Here is a 24,975-nt window from a genome sequence, read left to right as displayed (position 1 = left end):
CTTCAGTCCTAGGAGACCTCATTTGTGATCTGTCTTTCTTCTGTTAGAACAGTGTTTCCAAAACGGTTGAAAAATAACAATTTAAAAATAAAATAAAAAAGAATAATGTTTTTTAACTTAAACATGCAAATGTGCTATTAAGTTATTGTAATATGTCCTAAACAAGGGTACTTTAAGGAAATAGTTTAGATTAAGCGGGTTCGGCTGACAAAACAGTTTGAAAACCCTGTGTTCCAGGGGAAATGGAGGGTGGGGACTGACCTGAGATAGGCACAAAGAAGGGAGGGACTGAAGAACAAAAAGGTATTTGAGCTTGAGAGAAAGGCACACTAGTGACATACATACAAGCCAAAAACACTACACCCACATACAAACTCATAATCACAGCCCAGTTACTGTCCACAAAGACCAAAACACTTCTGGAAAATATGAATATATATTCTGTCTCATGTTCTCTTTTAAAAAAACATACATTTTTTTTAAACTTTTTAGAGAAACGCTGTGCTCGTCAATGTCACTTTTTACTCAGTCATCCAATCAAAGTGGTGGAGGGGCGGGACAAATTCCACACCAAACAATCGGCCCATCGTACACCACAGATAAACTGAACAGAAGAATCATATCAACCAAAGTGCCTTAGCTAAAGAGACACTCACAAGGGCCTGCAATTGGCCTGATGTTTTCAGCTACATACAAACGGGTTTCGGTGGACATAGTAAACACCTCTAAAAGGATTTAGAGAAAAAATGAAATCTAGTGCCTTGAAGTCTTATTGAACCATTCTCTGTTTCTGCCTGTGTGTCTGGTGAGGTTCCTAAAGCTCTGCTCACAGACGTTTGTTTATAAGAGACATTTTTTAACGACAATTTATGGAAAGTACCCAATGGCCACATTCCCACCTCTCGCCCGCGTAAGCTGGCATGGAAAATCTTACTCCAGCTCAAGTACAGTTATCCCTTACAGACCACTGCTCAGTGCAGATGTGTTGTGTAGAGGGAACGTAGCCAGACCAAGACCTTTAACAGAGCTCATACAGAGCAGTTACACCTATACATAAAGGACAAACCTATTCAATCCTATTTAAAAAAAAACACTACAAAAAAAACACACAACTAAAAGGCCACATTCTGTGAATGAACTGTGTGACTGGTGCAAAATATTAGGAAGATTAAAAAAAACAATGCATGACTGTTTCAAACAATGTTTAGTGTAGAGTAGAGTTAAAGGAACAGTATGTAAGAAATTTATATCAATTAATCATAAAATGTCACTAGACATTAAGAAATCATTTTCATTTCATATACCTATATCACTGACAACAGTGGTCTGGCCAGGATATTGTCATTTAAAAAGTGGAGTTGCAGCCCTCAACTGATGTTTATGTTGTCATTTTGTGTATTGGCCACCAGTTGTGTGACTGCAGTACCAGTTAAGTTTTGTGATTGCAATACCAGTTTTGGCCACAATCCTACATACTGTTCCTTTAAAACTTACACAACTACTCACTAAAACATGTAAAGACTACACTGTAACTCCAACATTTTGTTTTAAACCTTTTATCAAGGACAAACACTAAAAACATTGAAACACTACTGAAACATAACAGCTGACAAACAACTTATACACAACAAAATTGTGACCGAATTACAAAACATTACAAACTCAAAGCTCATAGCAAGTCAATCTTTAAATGTTTAAATATTAAAATTAGGCAATTAATCACATACAAAATAAAAGTTTGTGTTTGCATAATATTTTTGTGTGTGTATTGTGTGTAATTATTATGTATATATAAACAGTGTTGGGGGTAATGCATCATAAGTAATGTGCATTATGTAATAATATTACTTTTCTGAAGTAACCAATAAAGTAACGCATTACTTTATAAATGTACACATTAATATTTGAGTTACTTTTATTAAAAAGTAATGCGAGTTACTTTTCAGTTTAATTAATTCAATGCAGGGGCGTAGGCAGAAATTGTATTTTGGGCGGGCCGGAGCAAAAGTGAGTGGGCCTATAGTTTATCAGAATAAAATTACTTAAATAATAAATAAACCTTAGAGTGGAAAAAAAACAATAGACAAACTGCAAAAACAGTGACATCTTTACTTTTCAATTTTTGGCGAAGTCAATAATAAAACACTGTCTAAACATGTTAAACCAACAGAGCTCAATAAAGGCTGAACAAACCAGGCTTATTCAGGCTAGTCAGCAGTGCAAAAACAGTTCACCTGAAATAAAGTAGGCTAAAAATAAATTGAAATGACGAAAACTCTCAGCAGAGCACGGTTTGAAATAAATAACAACACACTGCCTAAGTTATGTTAAATCAACCATATACAGTGCAATCAGCCTGTTGGAAATTAAGCTTTTGTGCCAAAAATAGCAACTCATTTAAATTAAACAATGTAAGTTTAACCTATAAGGCTGGCATACATCTATACACAACACACCACTTAGTTAAATCACTTCACGAGCAAAAATAAGGAAATTAGTTAAACAGCATGCCTACCTTTGTTGTTTTAATTCTACAAAACAAGACGCAAACGCCTGGGTTTGATGTTGAAAACAGAAATGATCTCATTATAGTCCGAAGAGTCACAGAGTTCTTTTTCAAAAAAACAAAAGGTTGTTGAGGCGGGTAGTAACTCATGGATGCAAATTGGGTTGTGAAGGTGGTTCATCAATTGCAGTTAGATCGGCGGGTAACCTGTGTCAGACTGACCGGGAGAGAGCACTGAAACTGCCGCCAGGGAGCAAGCGGCAGCCGGCGCCACCAGCGTCTGAAGAACTGGGCTGGTAATACTCGGTAGATGGAGGCAGTGGCGTATCTTCTTCGTCAAATCTTGCTTTTTTAAATAACACATTAAAGAAACTTTAGCCATTATTGTGGCAATGTTAATATTAGCTAAAAAAGCAGTTAGAAAAGTTAGCTGGCAGACTGCCAGAGCCCGCCGGCCGCCGCCCCCCACAGAGTCTATCTGAACTCCTAGCAACCAAGCAACCAATTACGTTTCGGAAGCTTCCTACAACTTGCTTCAACAATTCCATTTTATTTAGAAAGCAAATTAAACACACACCAGTCAATAATAAATCCGGTTTATGTTAATATATTTTATTAAATACATTTGAATAATAAAAATAAACTAAAAATGTATTTTGGTTAAACTTGCCTGGGCGGGCCAGGGAGTTATGTGGGCGGGCCAGTGCCGCCCTGGCCCATTACTGGCTACGCCCCTGATTCAATGTAAAAAAACAATGTCCTCAATTAAACTGAACGTATTAAAGGGATAGTTCGGCCAAAAATGATATTAAACCCATGATTTACTCACCCCCAAGATGTCCATCGTTTTCAGACAAACACATTTTCGGATATTTTAGAAAATGTTTTAGATCTTTCAGTTGATTAAATGTAATATTACGGGGTCCACCCATAGTCCACGACCTTCAAGTCCAAAAAAAGTGCGTCCATCCTTCACAAATTAAATCCAAACGGCTCCAGGATGATAAACAAAGGTCTGAGGGTAATCCGCGCGGTGTTGTTGTAGAAATATCCATATTTAAAACTTTATTAACGAAAATAAATACCTTCCGGTAGCACCGCCATCTTAGTCGCGTCCGCATTCAGGATGAGAGCTTACGCAGCCTACGGAGGCTACTCTGCTGCTGCTCTGTGCCCCCGCCCTCCGAATTTGTCATACGTCATTAAGAAAAGTGCGTACACTACGCTAATACGCTCTCCTGAATGTGGATGCGACTAAGATGGCGGCGCTACCGGAAGGTATTTATTTTCGTTAATAAAGTTTTAAATATGGATATTTCTAAAACAACACCGCGCGGATTACCCTAAGAAGACCTTTGTTTATCATCCTGGAGCCGTTTGGATTTAATTTGTGAAGGATGGACGCACTTTTTTTGGACTTGAAGGTCGTGGACTATGGGTGGACCCCGTAATATTACATTTAATCAACTGAAAGATCTAAAAAAATTTATAAAATATCCGAAAATGTGTTTGTCTGAAAAAAGATGGACATATGCAACTCAGACAGCTTGGGGGTGAGTAAATCATGGGTTTAATATCATTTTTGGCCGAACTATCCCTTTAACATAAAATTATGTTAATACGTTCGCCTGAGCAGAAACAGTTTGAGTCAGAAACGGAGATAGCAGACCAGAGCTTGACATTTTTGCGATGGAAATATGCAATTCCACCTGCAAGGCCTTGAAGAGAGTTTAAGCCTCAGCCAGGTAAGAAAAACGCAAAAGTAACTTAAAAGTGACATAAGTATAACTTTCCATGAAAAGTATCTAGTAAGTTACTTTTTTGGGGAGTAACCAAATATTGTTATGCATTACTTTTAAAAGTAACTTTCCCCAACATACACCCAAACATAATTTAAAATAGATCAAAATCTAAATAAATAAATATATACATACTGTATATTATGAAAAAAAAACACTTTTTTTTCTTTGCGATTAATCGCGATTAATCTTTTGACAGCCCTAATTAAAAACAAATTTTCTATCGATTTCTCAATTTCTTATACTTCCGAAACATGTTAATGTCCCTAAAGCTGCATTTGAAAAATAGTTTTTAATACAGATCATTTACTTACCCCCTTCATTAGTGCTGATGGTTTCCCATTCCGTCCAATCAGAGACACCCTGGCTGTTCTGGCATGCTACTCGGAAGTTATATTGGCTGAAGGCTTCTAGATTTGAGATCAGGTGACTGCTGTTTAGTGCTTTGTAGGTCCTCTCATCGAGGTCTTCACCTGAAGACTTAACCTGAAACATATTCATGTCAACACAATCATGAGATGAATCTTAATGGGTTTTAGGGTTAGGGTTAGGCTTTTGTCTTTACACAACAGCAAACTATTTACCACTTACATTTAGTGGCCTGCTAAAATTTTCAATTTGCTTAGCAATGACAAGCTCAGTGTTTCTGGTTTGTTTTAAATAATTTTATGTGTATTCTTTCATACTGAATTGTTGAGACAATAAAGATGAAATAATTTATCTGAATGTGTCAAAAACTGGATGTTGTATATAAATCAGGGCAAATGTCATTATTTTGCATATTCACAAAAATGTTCTTCCTACACAGTCTCTGGACATCCAGGTTTTTGCTTTTTTATTTAGTCAAATAGATTATAATGCAGAGGTCAAATTAGACTTTTCAGCCTGCAAATCGCACACTAAAGTGTTGATATATTTTATATTCACATTCATCTAGGATTCTGACATGCTTGCATCGGTATTGATTGCTTTTATTATTATTCTGTAAATACAGTATATATACATGGTATGTATGATACTGTTATTATTCCTCCACCTGAAAGCATCTCGCTGTGACGTATCGATCATCTATTGGTAACACGTCTTCATGTGAAACAAATTCGCAGGTCAGAGTTCAGACAACTTGAACTCAGGAACAAAAATGCGAAATTTGCGTGCATATGAATGGAAGTCAATGACACTGAGGTGATCACTGAATACGGACTAAACTTTTTTTACTTACAATCACTGCTTACTGTTTAAAACCCGTTTCGGTAATTTTTTTGTAATTGTGCCATTTTTGTATGTTTATTTGCTTTATTCACATAAATCTCTTTATACAGTACATGTTTGGTTTACTGAATAGACAGCATCAATGGTTATTTAAACACACAGAATGACTGGGAAAAAATTTATGTTTATCGCAAACTTTTGTTTAAGGACAAAGAAACTAACACATCTTCTTTCCACAGATTTCTTGGCAAATTCACTGAAAAAAAATATTTGTTGGTTCAACTTAAAAAAGTAAGTTAACCTGGTTGTAATTTAACTTAAAAGTATTAGATAAAGCAATACTAAAGAGTATTTGCTCTTTGCTCTCCCTACAGGTTAGAAGCGGAATTGTCCATTACAACTGTCGTAAATAATTTAGCCTACTGCAGCATAGCTGGCTCTGATTGGATTGTAGTTCAGCCGTAAAGCAAGTTTTTGTCGTTTTCACTCAAACTACAGGACCGCAACCCGACGGTTGGAAACTTCTTTAGTGCGGTTTTGGCCGATAGAGGGCTGCAAAGCGAATGTGAAAGTGCCGTTCACCCTGTTTCGAGTGGATGAACGACTGAAACTTTTTGGAAACGTTATTTTCAGGTAAAGAAAACTCTTTGGTGTTGCTTTAACTCCAAAATAAATTTGTAAAAATTGTTGTTTCAACTAATGTTTTTAAGTTTAATTAACTCAAAATTTTAAAACAACCAGGTAACTTACCTTTTTAAGATGAACCAACAGTTTTTTTACAATGTTAAGATTTTCACAATCACAAAATAATAAAAAGATAATAATAAAAAAAATTGCAAAGTTGTCTAAGACTGCCAAAATTTTAAGACATTTTTTTTCTATTTATATGAAGGACCTTCTGGTTATAGTGTTTTAATCCACACAGTCTGCACCTAAAGACATGCTGTTGTCACAGCAGGATGCATGTAAACAGCTCACGCACACAGAATATAGCGGTGGGATGAACATGCTGTCGAAGCAAAGACGCCCAACAAACATCAGCAGAAAACTCCAACATCACAAACCACCTACTAAGAGTTTACTGCTTTAAATGATTATCAGCTGTGTTCGTATAAAAAGCTACAGGAGAGATGGGGCGCTGAACAAAGCTTTATTGGCAGGACTATAATAATTACAATAATGCCAAAGTTTTCAGGTACTTGCATACACAAGCCTAGAAAGCATAATGATAAAAAAACAATAAAATGAAATGAAACAAAAATTGCATTGTATCAACTGGATTATTTCTCGAAGAAATAGACCTATATCACACGCCTTTAAGAGCTCAATAACAGGCACGTGTCAAATGTTTTCCAAGCAAAGAGTAAAAACCAGACCAAGACCACTGGGATTTCAATATATCAATGCATCCCTTAAGGAAATTAATTTGGTTTATTGATTATTATTGTTTAACCATGGTAGCATAAACATGGTTATCTTGTGGTAACAATGGTTTAGCAATAATAACCATGCTTGTTTGGTTTTAATTGTAGTAAAACAATGGTTAATTTTGTAAGGGCTGTTCAGGCTTTTTAATGTGACTGTTTATTGTAATGCAATGTAATAGAGAACAATATGAAAGAATGAGCTCATGCTAAAAGAGCTCAATGAGGAATTTCTTCTCTTTTTGGGAGGGCAGATCCTCAATCTATAGTAAGGAGTCATACATGAGTCATTACTGAGTGATTCAGAATCATATCAATAAACAGAGTTAAGTGAAGTCCACTGCTGCTGCTGGTCACTGACTCACACAGATGCTGAATTCCCCTACGATGGATCAAGTATATTACTCATTCTCTCCAGCCTTAAAGACCTCAGACAGTTATTTACAATAATATCTACATGATGTTCTGTATTAGAGATGACAGGTGTCTTGATTTACTCTGGATCAGTTTGACCTCAATTTGGCAAAAACTAGAAAAGGAAGCTGGACACATGAAGGCATGCATCTCTTAACTGAGGGAGGGTATGATCATCCTGTAAGGTGTGATTCTCCTACAACCTGTCAATGACCTTTTTAATAATTTCTCTACACTGTCAGACAGAACATACAAAAGCTGTCACTGGGACGGTACCTTTTAATAAGGTCCTAATATGTACAGATATGTACCTTAGACTGAGAAACCAATAAGCAGCTTTTAGGTACACAAGTGAATAATTTTCACATAATTTTCATAACAATCAAGCACATTTTCCCTTGAATTTCCATTTCATAATAGAAAAAAATTTCATCATTACTATAATGTGCTTGATTGTAATGAAAGTCTTGTTTTTCTTCCTCTTCTTTAGTTCTGTTCTTCTTAAGTTCTCTCTTTGCTTTCCACTTCTTCCTTTTCTCCTTCAGTTCCTTAAGGTTTGCGTGTTTCATCTCAAACTTCGGATCGCTCGGATCTGTGTTTTTCCCTAAAGTTGAGAAACAAGAGGAGGTGCGAGGGCCGGGGCACGAGAGGCCTGCTTTTATTAGAACCAGACACTTTGGGGTGGTGCTCAGGCAGAGTGTGTGACACAGACGCACACACACACACACACACACACACACACACACACACACCACACACACACACCGGGCCCCAGAATATGAGGGGAACTGGGCCTCAACAGGGCCTCTTTCCAAGTGTGAAATATGATCCACTATACTACAGCATGATTAAGCAACGTTTGTATGCGGGCTAAAGAGTTCTGAATCACAACTTTGGGACAAAGCAGATATGTCACAGACTTGTCAATGTCAAATGATGCATCATCAAAACCCTTAAACCATTTGAAACAAACCCACGCGCAAGCCTTCATTCGGTTGTGGATCTATTAACAGATTGTTTTGGCAGGTACCTGAACAGTGCAGTGGCTGATGGGATAGATTCCTCCAAAGCCCATCATCCATGATAGATGAATACTTGAATTAGTGATCTCTTCAGCGTGAATCTCATAAGGACGGCCGGGAAGAACTGAACAGACAAAGAAATGAGATATAAGTTTATTGTTCGGTTGAATTAATTTATACTGCTGTTGAATAAAACATCCAATGCTGAATTTGTGCCTAAATACTTGCTAGTATAAAAGTATAAAAGAAAATATTTGAGGGCAATCTCTACACCTTTTGGGTTTAACAGTAGCTGCGTTTCCATTGCAGTTTTGCGCAAAACTTTAGCGCTATTTTCTAAATGTTGACAAAAGACGACATTTCAATAAACCAGTGATATGCAACAAACTTATTTTTTTAAGTAATTTCAAACATCACATTGACTGATGTTGGTAGGTTTACTAATATCACATCCACGGCACTAGGCATTATTAAAGTCGCCATGAAACGGAAGTATCAATTGCCTAATTTTCCCCGTGGTGACGTGTATCCGAGTAAAACCAGTCTCTGAAATGAAATAAGGCAGGGCTGGATTTGAATTTGTCCTCGAGATCTGATTGGATCATTTGAAGTTGGGTCGTGTTGCTAATTGCTAATCGCAGCAATATTCTCCCGGACCCCGCCCACCTGCCATACATTATGACCGGAAGTAAAGAGAGATCGTTTTTAGGAGGGAAGGAGATTTGCATTTTTAATTAAAGATTATGAGGGCACATTAATTTTTTTTAATTAATGAAGCTCACAGATAAATCATTTGTAAAAAAAAATACCGCAATATTACAAAACAAATTACAGTTTTTATTTTACTTTCATTGCGACTTTAAGTAAGATTATTATCCAAACATTAATGCAAAAAAAAAGTGTGGCATGTATATGTGTTTCTTTGAGGTAATAGTACATTATTTTAAATAAAAAGAGATGTAGGAGTGGTATGCAAACATTATTGGCAAGGAATGCCTCTTACAGGAGCAGACATGTATTGATGGGATTTTTTTTCTGGGATGTTTTAGTTCATTCGTGTCATCTTTAAATAGTGATTATGTGACTTAAAAATATGAATAAACTGTTACCATTGCAGTTTTGCTATAAATACACCTTTTCCGAATTTCCTTGAAAAACAACCTCATGCGAGTGTAAAAAGCGTTTTTGCCGATATATGGGAGTTTTTGCAAGTTTCCATTGGTCGTGTTTTCAATTTGCGCAATTTGAAGGGTAATGAAAACGCATCTAGTGATCCAATCACTCAAAACACATTTAGAGGCAGTTATATGTGACTACTTCACATTTAGTAAATTTGAATAGTAAATAGTTTTGCGCTTTGTCTGATGCTTTTACGGTGCAGACTTTAAGTGCATTCAGATATGCATTTTATCATCAGAGCTTTCTGGCAGAATGGTTTTAAACAGTTATCTGTGTTTGATATCCACTTGTGATCAGATAACCTGAGATGGTTATGACAGTGGTGAAATGCAGTACCCTCACCTGATAACATCACACTTACCGGTCACAACACCCGTGCCAGATGATGCCACACCTTTACGATTATGAGCCTCACAGGAGAAAGAACTGGTTTTGTTCAAGCCTATTGACATGAAATGAACACATCATCAGAAAACATTACAAAGCGTAACTTGTTGGTGTTGGCAAGCTGTGCTGTGTTAAAGGTGCAGTGTGTAAATTATAGTGGCATCTAGTGGTGAGATTGTGAATTGCAACCAACTGCTTAATGCACAGCTCACCTTTCCCTTTCAAAACACATATAGAAGCTACGGTAGCTGCTATAGGACACACATCATTATCTAAGACAACAGCAACCAAACACGATCTCTAGATTAGTTTGTCCAGTTAAGGCTACTGTAGAAACATGGTGGTGCAAAATGGCGACTTGCAGGTAAGGGGACCCATGGTGTTTGTAGATAGAAATGGCTCATTGTTAGGTAATTAAAACATAATTATTTGTGTAATGTCTTTATACACCACTGATAATGTCGTTATGCATATTAAAATGCATTTCTGTCAATAGATCCTCTTAAATGTACACACTGCACCTTTAAAAAAGTCGATCACTTAAAATCTCACTGGTTCTTGTGTGACTACTTGTCATAGGCATGTTTCTGTATGAGACACATATTATCCAATGAGAATAAATCAATGTGAAATATTTGACTGCCATGGGACTTGACCAGAGGTGTAAAAAGTACTCAAAAATATTACTCAAGTGAAAGTACAAGTACTGAGTGTAAATTTTACTCAATTAAAAGTAAAAGTATCTGGCCAGAATTATACTTGAGTAAAAGTAAACAAGTACCACATTAAAATTGTACTTGAGTATTAAAAAAGTAAAAGTAACCGGAAGAAGGAAAACGAGAGATTCATGTTTAAGCTTTCTCTAAAAACATGAAGTGAATGAACCACATACAAGGTTTTATCCTTTACAACTCTTTGTATTTAATTGTATTTCATTATCAAACTATAAGACTACTACATCATTTCCAACATGATCTCACAAAGTTCAGTGGTATAGTCACAGAATTTTTTGCTCATTTATCCGTGTCATTGTCACGGATCTCCGCATTTTTCCCTGTCTGTCCCACGGACTTTCTTTTACGTGTCAGTTTCACGTATTGATTACTCAATTGTTTTTCCCATTTTTAAACAATTTTCGCGTGGGTCTGGGGTTAGATTTGGGCTTTGGGTTAGGATGACACTTTAACTATTGGTTTATACAATTTTTTCCATACTTTTAAACAATTGTCGCCTGACGTTAGGGTTAGGAGTTGGGTTTGGATGTCATTTTATGTTACAGAAAGTCGTTCTAACCCCAAACCCACGGGAAAATGGTAAGAAAATAGGAAAAACAATTGAGTAACCAATACGTGAAACTGACACGGAAAAGAAAGTCTGTGGTACAGACACAGAAAAATGCAGAGATCCGTGACAATGAATTTTAGTATGCAACATGCTACTCAAAATTGTAAAACCTCGAACTTAACTTAAATTTCAAGCTCTATCAAGCCTCTCACAGGAAGCCGATGCAGTTGTATTAGACATTTTTCACACTGTAAGTCCAAATCCGATTTTGGTGCATATCCAATAGGAATCCAATCACATTTAGAATGGTGAACGGCTAAAAACCACATGAAATCTGTTTTTCTAATCCGTTTCAGGCTACATCCAGAGGTGGTTTGAAATCCATTTCAGTCTTACCGTCCTGATCGCATTTGTGTAGCTTTTCGGTTAAGTCATGCTGTCATGTCACATAAAACACGTCAGACGTCGAGTCAGATTGTCATGCCAGCGCGACGTCATTGCCATAGAAACAGTGCAAATAATCCAGAAAACGGCTACAGGATGCACAGATCGGATCTGAACAGTTGTGAAACACAGTGTGGACAGTGAGTTTGTCAAATTAGATATGCACCAAAATTTGGACTGACAGTGTGAACAAGGTATTAGTCTTGATAGAGAGGCTGTTAACAGCAGGAAACGTTCAATTGGTTTGACAAAGCAAGCAAAAATAGATCTCTAAAATAGAAGTACTTTTTGACTGTAAATAAAATTGTAAGGAGTAAAAAGTACTTTTTTTCTTTAAAAAATGTAATTAAGTAAAAGTAAAAGTACTGATTTTTAATTGTACTCAAGTAAAGTAAAAATCCCCCAAAATAATACTTAAGTATAGTAATCAAGTAAAATTACTCAAGTACTTTACACCTCTGGACTTGACCCTGGGACAACATTTCAATCAACCAATCAGATTTCAGAAATACATTTCAAGTTTGTTTCAACTTTAAGCTTACAAACAGGATTAGCTGCTTCAAGACCATTGTGTTACCCTGAGAACATCTCTCACTTGGCAAAATAAGGTACTAAAACTATGTGTTTAGTAGGGGTGTCACAATTAATCGATTGTGCGATGCATCGCGATGCGGGGGTGGACGATTCTGCATCGATGCAGTAATAACCCATAATCGATTATAGCCTGCTTACATCATTCGTCGCGTACAGGTATGTGGCGGTAGAAAAAATGGCAGAGGGTTGTGAGAAACGAGTGATAAAAAATGCACCGGGTATTTTAAAAGCCGATGTCCGGGCTCATTTCGGCTTCTATGAACATGCTGGTAAGCACGAACTGGACAAGACACACGCCCGAAATGACCGGAGCCCGACATAATGCAGCCCGAATCCGAACGTACATTTAGATTGACAGCTTTTTAAAAGCCCGAACCCGTTTACAGCACGACATTATTTAAATGTGCGCGGACACACAGCTTTTGTAAAGAATGAGAAATTTACACAGGTTTTAACATTATTTATTCATTACTAATTATCTACACGCAAAGTTGAAGTTGAAACAAAGAAATAAAATAAGTCATCTGTAACATTGTAACATCTCATTCTAAATATGCCTATGCAATACACTATAAATAGGCCAATAAAAAGATTATTTCTTAACGAATTAAATTAAGATAATACATTCTGAATTAAGATGGGTATTTGGCAATAACGAAATTAAGAGAAAGGCTCCGTGGGATTTGCGTCGGCACTTCTCTCCATTACTGCCAACATTAGTCTATATCCTTTGTCTAAATTATGTATTTAAGACTCAATTAATATTTAGTTATACATTGAAAAACCTTTACTCACCAAGATTAGACTACATGTTTTTGATTAGGAAAATTATTAAATAAATGGCTTCAGCGCGGTCCTGCGCTACTGAACTTGACTGCTCATTTACCTCACAAAGCCGGAGCGGAAGCCCGAGCCCGCCCCGAGCCCGTGTAAAATGTTAGAAATAAAGCCGGGTTCCGTCGGGTTCGGGCAAAGATCTTCAGCTCTAGTGTAAAGCCTGCCATGCACAAATAAAATATGTAGGCAATACCACTAATCTAAGAAACCACGTTAACCGTTTTCACCCCGAGCTGCTAAAGAATGCAAGTGTTGATAATGCTTTAATTGACAGTAGTATTATGCACTTTTAGTTTTTCCTAATGTTTTAGTTTTAAATGCTGCTGTTGTTTGCTGTTTACAGAACAAGTTTGTCTTGTTTCCTATTAAGTAGTATACTTTAGTATACTTCTTGAAGAAAACAAAATACAAAGGAGTTCAAATACTGTATCTGACTTCTTACATTCATCAAAATAAATGTAGCAATGTGCAGTAATTAAAAAAAAGGATGCAATGCATCGTGATGCATCATGATGCATCGTAACATCGAATTGAATCGAATCGTTAACTTAATAATCGGAATCGAATTGAATCGAGGAACCAGTGAAGATTCACACCTCTAGTGTTTAGTCAAACAAAAGATATATACAAGAAGGTCATAAGTAAATGCCCTTATCAGGGTGAACTGTCCCTTTAAGCGGAAATGTCTGTGGTTTTTAACAGCTTGAAAGAAATGAACACCGAATTTAGAGATTCAAGTGTGTGGAGTTATAAAAAGAGCTGATTTGAAAAGTGCTGCTTCTGCTTTCAGGAAAAAAACATCCTGCACATGCTGACGTTCACAGAAGCTTGTCAACTAAATCCTCTCTCACATAAACACACACACATCATTCTTCACACTTTTAGTGAAAATCACGTTTATGTGTGTCATGAGGGATTACTGGGACTTCATTGTTGAAAGGCCACAGGAGTTCAATATCAAGGGTCAACAGATCAAATTCTGATGGACAAAGACTAAGTGCTCTCTCTCTCTCTCGCTCTCTGTGTGTGTGTTCAACATGAGCCACATTTAGTTTCATCTTGTTCTTTTTCCTTCCCTAAAAAACACAGTCTTTCTTCATCAGCACAGATTCACCAAAAACATCAAAGCAGACAGTGGGAAAGTAAAAACTCATGTATGGCTCAATAACAACACTTCTGCCAATCTAATATAAGATTGAAAGAGGGTCATTGTATCGTAATACACTTTCTCACAATGAAAATCACAGTAAGTCAAGAAATGTAGTCAATGAAGGAAGCCGTTTCTGTATTAAGTATTAATCTTCCCTGCATAATTAGTTCCATTCACGCTATGGACATAAATTATCATGCGGTTTGTTAAGAGATATTTTGTCGCAGTAAAGCCCATTTCACACAGATTACGGAAAATGCGTCTGTGATTTGTCCAGCATCGTTAGATTTTTTGTTCATTCACACTGCCAATGATTTTCCAGAATCTGTGCGTGCATTCACAAACATACAGTAAAGATCCTATAAAGACAAGTGACTTAAAGTCCTGCACTTGGTAGGTTTTTTCCACAGCGTCTGAAGTATGCTAATTATCTTTTGAGAAACCATGCGCAAGCATTTTAGTTTATGATAAGATGATAAAGAGTGTGTGATGCGCTGCTCTGTCATGCTGGTGAATAAACTCCATGTGCTACAATTACACGGGACACGTTAGCAACAACACTGTGATGCCCTACTAACCACTTAATAACAACAAATTAATTATCATACAAGTAAGTTTTGCATGGCAAACACCTTTCTATTGGAAATATGAAAATGTAGTTTTGCTGTGTTGCACACAATGAAAATAGCTATATATAATGATTGCAAATAAAATATGCATACTTTTATTAGGCACCTGCACACTGTGATGACTGCAGTGTGTGTGTAAGGCTGCTTAACAGAGGGAATGTTATATAAGAGCTGCCATTTTGTCTTATGAACTTCTTGAATGAGTGAGTGAATGAGTGTGAGTCAGTGTGTGTAAGCAGAAGTTGTCTCATTCCAAAGATGTGAGTGCACCACTAATGGCGAGTTATCCATGATGAGTCAAAGCCTCTGTATCTCTCTCTCTCTCTCTCTCTCTCTCTCTCTCTCTCTCTCTCTCTCTCTCTCTCTCTCTCCTCAGCTCAGTGCAGCTGGAGCAACAACACAGGCTGTATGTGGCAGGTTTTCAAAGGCCTCCAGCTCCTCCTCCTTGTTTTTTCTTCCTCTATTTCTTCCTGTCCAGTTTTGTTCTTTTCTCCTTCTCCTCTTTCAGCAGCGAGTAAAGGCCAGCATTTCGATGGATGATTCCTGCTTGAAAATCAGCCAGACAGTCTGCCTGCTGCCGAGAGCCCTGCGTGTGTGTGTCTGTGTGTATGCCGGCTGACTTTGTGTTTGTGTGTATATGAATGTGTCTAAACAGCTGCTGTGAAAACACAAAGTGGCATCCTTTGACGTAAGCCTTCATCGTTCGATTATGGCTGTTTGCAAAGCATTAGTACGGTTTCCTGAGTGCTTGAGTATATAAAGTATTGTAAGCAGCAGAGTTTCAGTACCTGCGAGGTTGAGTGTTGAAGGTGAGAGAGATATTGGGTCATTCAGGTTATTTAAAGGAGCTCCGTCCTGCAGCCAGATGACCCGGACAGGTTCAGGGGGCCCGTGAGCCACACAGTGCAAACTCAGTCCAACGTTTGCAACAACTGATATGTGCTGAGGCTCCACTGAGAAATGGGGGAGACCTGGTGGCATTGGCACAGACAGAAAGAGTGTATTACTTTATGTCAGTAGTTTATGCTCAAGTCTAAACCCAACATGGTGCCATCCTTGTAAAATACAACAGGGGATGTTAGGCAGTATGACCAAAATGTACTTATGAGCATTGCTTAAGAAACGACAAAAAGAACCACTGATGTAATATACAGCCGCAGAAACAATTAAGAGACCATTTCAATGGTCCCTTTCAGTTTTTCTAGATTTACTATTAGGTATGTGTTTAAGTAAAATTATATTTTTTGTTTCTGAACATTTCTGCCAAATTCTTACTAAATTATTAGTAATAATAAGTACTAAATATTATTTACTGAAAATTGAAATAAAAATCTACAGTGTTTTCCGACCCATACTGTAAAAACAATTCTGGCAAAAAATATTTTAAATATATGCCAAATACATTTTGTAGCAAGTAATGCTCAATTGAAAATCTTTTTGAATTTGGAGACAGTTTTAACCTTCATATATCAACATATATTTCAAAATGTATTTCAAGGGCAATCAAATAGATTTCTAATTTTGAATCCCATATGGCAAGTTTTTTTTGCCAATATATATATATTTAAAGTGCACCTATTTCAATGTTAAAAACAACATTATTATATGTATTTGGTATAAAGCAATGTTTCTGTGAGGTTTATGTTTAAAAAACACATTATTTTCCACATACTGTACATTTTTGTAACTCCAGATTTTTGTTTTGTTTCCTCAAACGCACTGATTTTGTACAAAAGCTCTGTGTCCCTGATTGGCCAGCTAATCGTTATGTTATGATTATACCTCTGACGTCAGCCTGAAATATGGCGCTCCTTACCATGTTTGAAAGATTCCCCCACAATGCTAACAGGAGTTAATTTACAGGCTGTGAGTCAGAAGCGGGAGGAATTATGATAATGTCAGTCTTGTCTACATCACCAATCCCAGGAAGTAAACTGTTGCCTACAATCCGTGTGTTTGTTGTAATCCAATAAAGATATTTACGTGGAGACGATAACTCGTGTCATTGTTTACTTTGGGGTTTGCACCTTTTGCATAGCGTTAAGATGTACTAATACACACTTGCATACCAAAAGAAAATGTAAAATCGTGACTCATAGTTGCTCTTTAAAATATATGCTTAATACAAGATAATTTTATAAACTATATTTTTGAAGCTGAAAATATATTTAATTTGAACCTTTTTAAAACTGTTATCTTTACAGGTTTGATGCATAAACAATGTTCTTTTTCCAATGCAACGTGAATATATTTCCTTGGATTAAAATATATGGAGGGCTTAATATTTTTTAATGCTTTAATTTTTAAAAAAATATATATATAAAAATGGCCAAAAAATATATCTGTGAAAAATATGTTTTGTAAACATATTCCAAAATATATTAAGCAAATATATTTTTTGGCCAGTTTTGTATATTTTGAAATATATTTAAAAATATGTATATAAAAATGCCGTATGTTGGGGATGTTCAATACTGCAGAGAAAACATGTTAAAATACATTTTTGAACAACACAATACTAATGTTTTTACGTGTATTAGGAAAAAAAAATTTTTTATTTTGGAAAAGCCTGATTTTTAGTCACATCTTCTGATGTGTCTTTTGCATTTGCTGTTTGGTGACTTTATTTCGTGTTAAAATTCAACAGAAACTGGACTGAAATGGTCTCAGTACATCTAGAAAAAATGATTAAAGTAAAAACTGGAGTGGTCTATTAATTTTTTCCACAGCTGTATAAGCAGTCCACTACTGCTAGCAGGTGCACAAGTGCTTGCATCAAACCTAGGCCACTAGCATCAGCTATACTGTTTTAGCTCCAGAAAAACTTATTATATGACTATATCATACAGTATGCCCAGTAAAGGACCATAAAAATTGTATAGTGTGCAGCCATCTTAATATCTACTTGTGGGTTTAATAAAAGAAAGAAAATATGGCGTTTGAAACAATACGGGTGAGTAAATGATTGTATTTCTGCTTATGGGATTATGAATAGAAGGATAACATATTAGACCACATGAAAAGTGAACCATACCTTCCAGCTGGATATGTCCTTCAATAGATAATACCTCATCTGAACCATAATAAACACCACATTGATAGGCACCCATGTCTGAAAGCTGTACCTCCTGAATCCTGTAGGCAGAACACAGATATTAATCTGTAATAATCTTTTAATAAAAAAGGGTGTTGTGGTCCAATCTGTGATCCGATCATCAGGAGAAAAGTACGCATGTAAACACGTGAATCATAGTATTTTCTCAATCAGATGCAAAAATATCTTGTGCACATGCGCTGAAGAATTGTGCTTAAGTTTACATCTTATGTTTACTATCACATAATTTCATCACAGAAACATGCAAGAGCAAGGCAATTGCATTATTAAGGTAATGGGGTAATAAAATAGATTTGTAATTTCGAAAAGTGTGTTTCTATATCTGAAAACTTCTTAAGAACAACCTTCTCTAACTCAACTTTGACTTTGTACATTTATCCAGACATAAAGCGTGAAGGTCAGATTTGGGGTACTTATACAATGTTTCTTTATTATTTTGTTTATCAGTTATTGGCATTCGGGCTGTGAATAGTCATTGGGATGCTTTTGGGCTAGTTTTGAATGCCCATTGGGCTGGTTTTTATATGCAAATTTGGCAACGCTGGCTATGCACTTGTGCAGACGTTTGGTTTGGATTATAAAGAATGTACATGTAAACCAATAATTTAATCAGATTGCAATGTTTAGGGTACATGGAAACTGTACTTTTGTAACCTGCAATCAGATTTAATTCAGTCAGAGTGACAAAATTTTGTGCATGTAAACATAGCCAATGAAACTGTCTTGGACAGAGCAAGCAGAGAATCTACATTTTGGTGTCAATATCCAAACAGACAATAGACAGAAATACATATAGAGAGAAACAGTTTCCTACTTGAGGTTACTGATAACCAGCCAATTGTTGTCTACATCAAGCATCTGCATCTGGTTGGTGTCGGCAAAATCCAGCTGCTCTCCATCCCTCAGCCACAACACATCCGGAGGAGATTCTTGGGGAGGATCTTGGTCAATGCCGTCCCACTGCAGGGTACACTGAAGTACCACTGGTTTACCAAGGGAGGAAGTCACATTCACTGGGCTCTTCGCAAAGTGTAGTCCTGCACAGAAAATTCATGGAAAAGTCATTAACTGTAAAGTCAAATCTTTCCATTCAGCTTCCCCTTACACATATTTATTTTACTTTTTATAACAACGCTGTATGGTAATGTTTTTTTTGCACATAGCACCGCTGCTGCTAAACATGTTTTTTATATTTCTGTCCACACAATTGAACACGTTGAAAACAACGGCAAGTATTGCATTTCATCACGATTGGCAAAAGACATAAATGATGCATAAATGGCACACACCGTCCAAAAATGTTTTATTTGCCAAAAATGGCAAGACTAGAGATTGAGTGTTGAGTCCGAGTCCACATTCAGTTTTATCTGAACTCAGACTTCATACTCGATCTCTGCTCTTGGTCTTGACTCAGACTCAACCACAACATCAACTTTAATATTTACATTTTTCAACTACTTTAAGAATCACTGTACAACAGCTTATAGAAACGTTTTGCCCATTTTCGCCAGTAATTTACAAAGAGGACAGAAAAAAAGGTGGAGAGAGAGGAACAAGACTAGTAAAGGATACTGAAACAGGACTCGAACTTGGGTCACCGAAAGTGCATCTGTGCTACATGTTGGAGCACTGCCCACTATACAAGCGACTCCAACAATGTAGAAACTTTTACTAAGTTAGACACACAACGTCTGCAGAAAAAACAACCAAACGCATTAGAAATTACTTTACAAAACTATTTCCTTTCAAAATCAGTAGGGCGGTGTAGCTTTACAGCTGACTTCGACCGGGAGGCTTTCATACCCCGCAGATCTGTTCTCTGTCAAACACTATCCTGGCCACTGTGATTCACTTTCCATTGACTTCATGCAATCCCATCTGCCTGAAGAATTGACATTTTTAACATTCCTGTGCTGGCATGGACCCGATAACAAACTCTGCAGCAAAGGCCACAGAGACACCAGATGTATGTCATTCGGTTTTAAAGGGGATCAATGTAGTTTACGCTCATTTCAGATTGCTTCATGCTTAACAATTGAAAATTGGATTTTCTCAGAGCTGTCAGATGACCCCTGAGCTTTGACCCGAGGAAGAATTTTTTCATTGCATCCAAAACACTTGTTCAAACATGAATATAAACGTCTCTTATTTATGAGGGTCTACTTTCACAAGAAAACAGTGCTCTTGAATTTATTTCCGTTTGCACTGAGCAACAAATGGTGTTGATAGGAGTATAAACTCAAAACATTTCTTTCAAAGGTTTAAACAAATTGATCAGAAGTGCGTCCAAATGTGAATGAGGTAAACAACATGTGGACTTAGTCAATCTTTAAGAGGATTAAAAGCAAACACACAAACAGTCTCAGGATGATGTTTAAAATGAGGCTCACACTAAATCCTCCAGACATGACTGCTTTCTTCTTTCTGTGGCTATAATGGCTTTTAGCTTCACTTGTTCCTTTAAACACCACTTCTTTTATGATGACATGCAAAATGGGTGGTCAACTTAACTGTCTTTGTGCATAGCTTCCTTTAGGTGGTCACAGAGAAGCGGATGAAAATGTAAAGGACTTGTTGGAGAAAAAGTAGTCTACAAAAACAAAAAGTTTTTCCCTTGAAATAACATTCGCTAACCAATCATACACAAGAAAAGAGTCTAAACTGAGGAACTCTTTAAAAGTTTGATATCTTTTTGTCCTCGTCTGTTTGAGCATAACCCTCTCTCACGGAAAAATTTGATTTATTTATTTGTTTTCATGGACACGGTTCTCTTCTTTTTTCATCTCCCCTTTTTTCGTCTCTCCACAACTATTGTCATTTGGGGTTGGGGTAAGGTATGGGTTAGGATGCCTGAAATGTGACAGTAAACAGAACCTATAAAAAACACGAAAAAGGAAGTTGTGCTCAGGGACACACGAAAAAAGAGGAAAATCAAGTTTAAGTTTCAATTTCTTTACAGTCATAGGTACAATGAGATTCTTACTTCGTTTGTTTCTCACGAGAATTACAAAATTACAGGACAATAAAATTTGTGCCTATGAATACAAATAAATAAATCAAATATTTTGTGACTATTCCACGTAAAACAGTGAGATTGGGTTGAGTGTTTTTTTTTGTGAGAAAAATAAATAAAACATATTGTCTTTGACATACAGTATCTAATGTTTTGTCCAACAGAATGATAATTTGATACAGTAAATTTTCTTGCCCTTATAGCCACTGACTACACTGCAAAAAATTATTTTCTTACTTAGTATCTTTGTCTTGTTTTCAGTACAAATATCTAAAAATTCTTAAATCAAGATGTATTTTCCTACCCAGTCTCATGTAGATGCGTATAAATAGCACGAAGTGTAAAAATCGTGCAATACATATGCCAAATTCCACTTTGGCGTGCATATGATACGCCAGTCCTTCCCATTCACTTAAACGGCACATCTTTTTTTGCCGTTTATTTATTGGTTTCTCAATTTTTCTGTTTTTTAAACCATTTTCGCTTGGGTTTAGGGTTAGATTTGAGATTTGCTTAAGGAGGTTATTTAATATACAGGTTTTTCCATGTTTTTGTCTATATTTAAGCCATGGTCGCCTGGAGTTGGGGTTAGAATTGGGGTTTGGGTTAGGATATAATTTTTATATAACAAAAAGTTGTTCTAACCTAAACCCAAGCGAAAATTGTAAAAAAATGCAAAAAATGTGAATAACCAATAAATAAAACGACAGTTTGAGTGAATGGGAAAGACTGGCGTATCATATGCATGCCCAAGTGGAATTTGGCGTATGTATTGCATGATTTTTACACTTTGTGCTATTTATACGCAACTCCGTGGGACTGGGTTTGTATTTTCTTGATGAGCAAATGACCTAAGAAAATAAGTCTAGTTCATAGACAAAAAAACATAAAATTTAAGTGAATTTGTGGTTAAAACAAGAAAAAAATCTGCCAATGAGGTAAAAACATACTTGAATTAAATGTTTAAGAAAAAGGTTTAAGATTTTCTTACACCATTGGCAGATTTTTTTTACTTGTTTTAAGCACAAATTCAAAAATCTTTTTTTTGTCTAAAAACTAGACTTTTCTTCCTCAAGCAATCTGAGATACAAATGTCCATCATCCTTTACACAAGCACACTTGAAGTTATTTTAATAAATGTCCTTGCTCTTCCAAGCTTTATAACAATAGAAAACAAAGATCAGGGAACAACTTCTGACTTTAAACCCTATTAAAAAAGTGTATTCTTCCTTTACAGTAGTAATCCACATGGCTCCAAGGGGTTAATAAATGTATTCTGTGGGTAATCATTGCAATTATATTTCAAACTTTATAAACTGTAATAACTAGCTTCCGGTAATGACACCATCTTGGACGCAAAATACTTTTTTGGCGTTTAAAGTCAGAAGTTATTCCCTGATCCCTGTTTTCTATTATAATAAAGCCTGGAAGAGCAAGACATTTACTAAAATAGCTCCAAATGTGTTTGTCTGAAAGATGATGGATGTATCTCGGATTGTTTGTGGGTGAGTAAATCATGGGGTAATTTGGCTGGAGGATCCCTTAAACACTATCACTTTTCATATAGCCTTTTTTGAATATAAGGCTTTTATATTCACCCCTACTAGTATGTCAACACAATGAAAAATAAGCTAAAAACAATTAGGATAAAAAAAGGATTTTGATTTCATGTTGCCTATACAAGCACACAGTAATAATCTTCTATAACCACTCCCATAAACCTCCATCTTAGTTTGTTAAAAACTTTTCATTTCTTGTCAAAACGATTGCTTAAATGTAGAAAAACACCCATCTTCATTATTGCCTCAGTGTACGACAACTGCGCTCTTTCCTCCTTTGTTTTCTATTCTCCACCCATCTTACCCTTCGTTCAACTTTTAATTCCATTCTTTCAAGCTCATCCCTTTGCCACAAACTCAATCCATCATTCTGTGTTTGATTCAGCAGAGTCACTGACTCACAATCTCACTCATTCTCTCTGAATCTTTCCCCCATCCCCTCGTAACACACAGACACTGCTTGAGGCTGTTTGGTCTTTAGCATCTCAGAAGATGCTTTGTTGTGAGAGTTTGATAACAGGCACACCTAAACATCAGCTCAGATCAGACAGACGTAAACAATAAGATGCTCAGCTACAGCAAACATACATTCATAGACAACTGCAAAAGTGTCTCATAAACTATACAATGAAAACCTAAAGCAAATCTGGCAACGCTTTTATAACATAAAACCTAATAGTCCCATGTTTTGACAGTAACAATTTTAACTTTATTTTGTGAATGGTATTCACAAAACATGGCTTGTATAACTGACTTTAATGCTAAATTTATGCCTTTATTTTATGCCTTTTGAAGCATAGGCATTCCTCAAAATATCTTCTCTTGTTATCTGCCGAAGAAAGAAGGAGATGAGGGTGATTAAATGATAAGGGAATCTCAGATTTTTATGCTTTTTTGCTCTTAAACCTAACTTCATTTGCCAGGGACTTTATCCAACATGTGATTTTTAATTGAATAAAGTTTTCTTATCCTTACAATTTCCCAAATTAACTATAGTTTTACTGCAGTTAATACCAAAAAACATGGTTACTGTAGTAAAACCATCTAATAGTCATCAATACACCAAAAACATTGCTACTACACTTTTACCACAAAAAAACATGGTTCATTTTCATAAGGGTAAAGTTCACACAGGTGTTTGACTCCTACAAAGTGTGTTTTTGCATTCATTTTTTTATCATTTTAATTCTAGCAAACCTTTTTGTGCAAAACCGTGTTTGTTTATGCTATAAAATGACGCTTTATAGATTTAACACACAGTCATTATTTACGCATTTTGGCAGACGCTTTTTTCAAAGCGACTTATAGTGCATAACAAGGTATACAGGATTTTTAGTTTGTGTTTCCTGGGTTCGAACCCATGACCTTTTGCGTTGCTAACGCAATGCTTCAGTCGAACACTTCATTTGCAACTTAAAGTTTTAATACTTCTACAATAATGATTCATTTATTTTAAGGTAGGGTTTGTTTGTCATGACAACTTTAATCTGGACTATGTGGCTCAGAAAAAACTAATCAAACTTGAAGTGCAGCTCGTTGTATCGTTTATTTATATTGTATAGATGTCTTACCTGACGCGTGTACCGCAGAGCTGATGCGCATCAGTATCATAAAGCACAGTGTTAATAAATGAGCGGTTCTGCTCATTGTTTGGTTCGGTTTCGGGCGGCTCCGGTTCGGTTTGTGTAAATGAGTGACAGTGGACTCGGATCGCATCATCTCATCGCTGTAATCTGCTCTTTTACTTCAGCGGAGAAGCGAAGTAAGTAAACTCCAAGATAAATGAATAATAAAAAGCAATATCCACAGACTGAAGATAAGAAACAGCAGTTGTCAATCTGTTGACAGCTACATGCAACATAAAAGTTGCAGGGTAAACTGATTTCCTTAAGTATTTCTTGCTTCTTTCTTTTCAAGATAGATTTTTGTAATCCTCAGAATGGAAAAATCGAAGTGCCTGAGGTAAAAACTATGAAGCGCTCCAGAGTTTTCCAAGTTATGTTGTTTTTGGAATCACGACGCGAATGTCAGAATTTTCTTTTGGCTTCAAAACTCTTCCATCAGGACGTCTTTATTCCGCCTTCAAACTAACTCACATTCCTTCACTAAACTTTTGTCCTCTCTCTCTATCTCTATCTCTCTCCCTCTCTCTCTCTCCTCCCCCTCCTTCGTTTGTCTCTCCTGTTCTCCCTTACTCCAAGGGCGCACTCACAGTATCCAAACTATACCGTGCCCGCGCGCGTTTGACCCCCAAAGTCTGGATCGTTTAACTAAGCACTCCCAATACACAGCAAGCCCCTTCACCTAGACATTAAGTACAAACCCACACCAATGTTCACGTATAATTTTAATGAATTATGAATAAGTAATAATAAAATAATAGTAAGAATGATATTCACTGCTCCAC

The 24,975-nt window shown here is 36.4% G+C and overlaps 1 protein-coding gene across 1 annotated transcript in view; it reads right to left on the bottom strand.

Moving 5' to 3' along the window:
• The window catches only part of axl (AXL receptor tyrosine kinase), a 56,307-nt gene extending 31,603 nt beyond the window's left edge, over window positions 1–24,704 (bottom strand). The window contains exons 1-7 of the mRNA XM_065281772.2: window positions 24,140–24,704; window positions 18,811–19,033; window positions 17,916–18,016; window positions 15,670–15,852; window positions 9,918–9,998; window positions 8,386–8,501; window positions 4,620–4,791 (exon numbers count right to left, since the gene is read on the bottom strand). Coding sequence (XP_065137844.1) covers window positions 4,620–4,791; window positions 8,386–8,501; window positions 9,918–9,998; window positions 15,670–15,852; window positions 17,916–18,016; window positions 18,811–19,033; window positions 24,140–24,287 — 1,024 coding nt within the window. The 5' untranslated portion in view covers window positions 24,288–24,704. The remainder of the gene's footprint in view (window positions 1–4,619; window positions 4,792–8,385; window positions 8,502–9,917; window positions 9,999–15,669; window positions 15,853–17,915; window positions 18,017–18,810; window positions 19,034–24,139) is intronic.
• Window positions 24,705–24,975: the final 271 nt, after the last annotated feature.

Source organism: Paramisgurnus dabryanus, chromosome 8 (genome assembly GCF_030506205.2).
Source record: "Paramisgurnus dabryanus chromosome 8, PD_genome_1.1, whole genome shotgun sequence".
NCBI lineage: Eukaryota > Metazoa > Chordata > Actinopteri > Cypriniformes > Cobitidae > Paramisgurnus > Paramisgurnus dabryanus.
The sequence above is the reverse complement of the archived record's forward strand: the minus strand, read 5'-3'. Positions and strand labels throughout refer to the sequence as shown.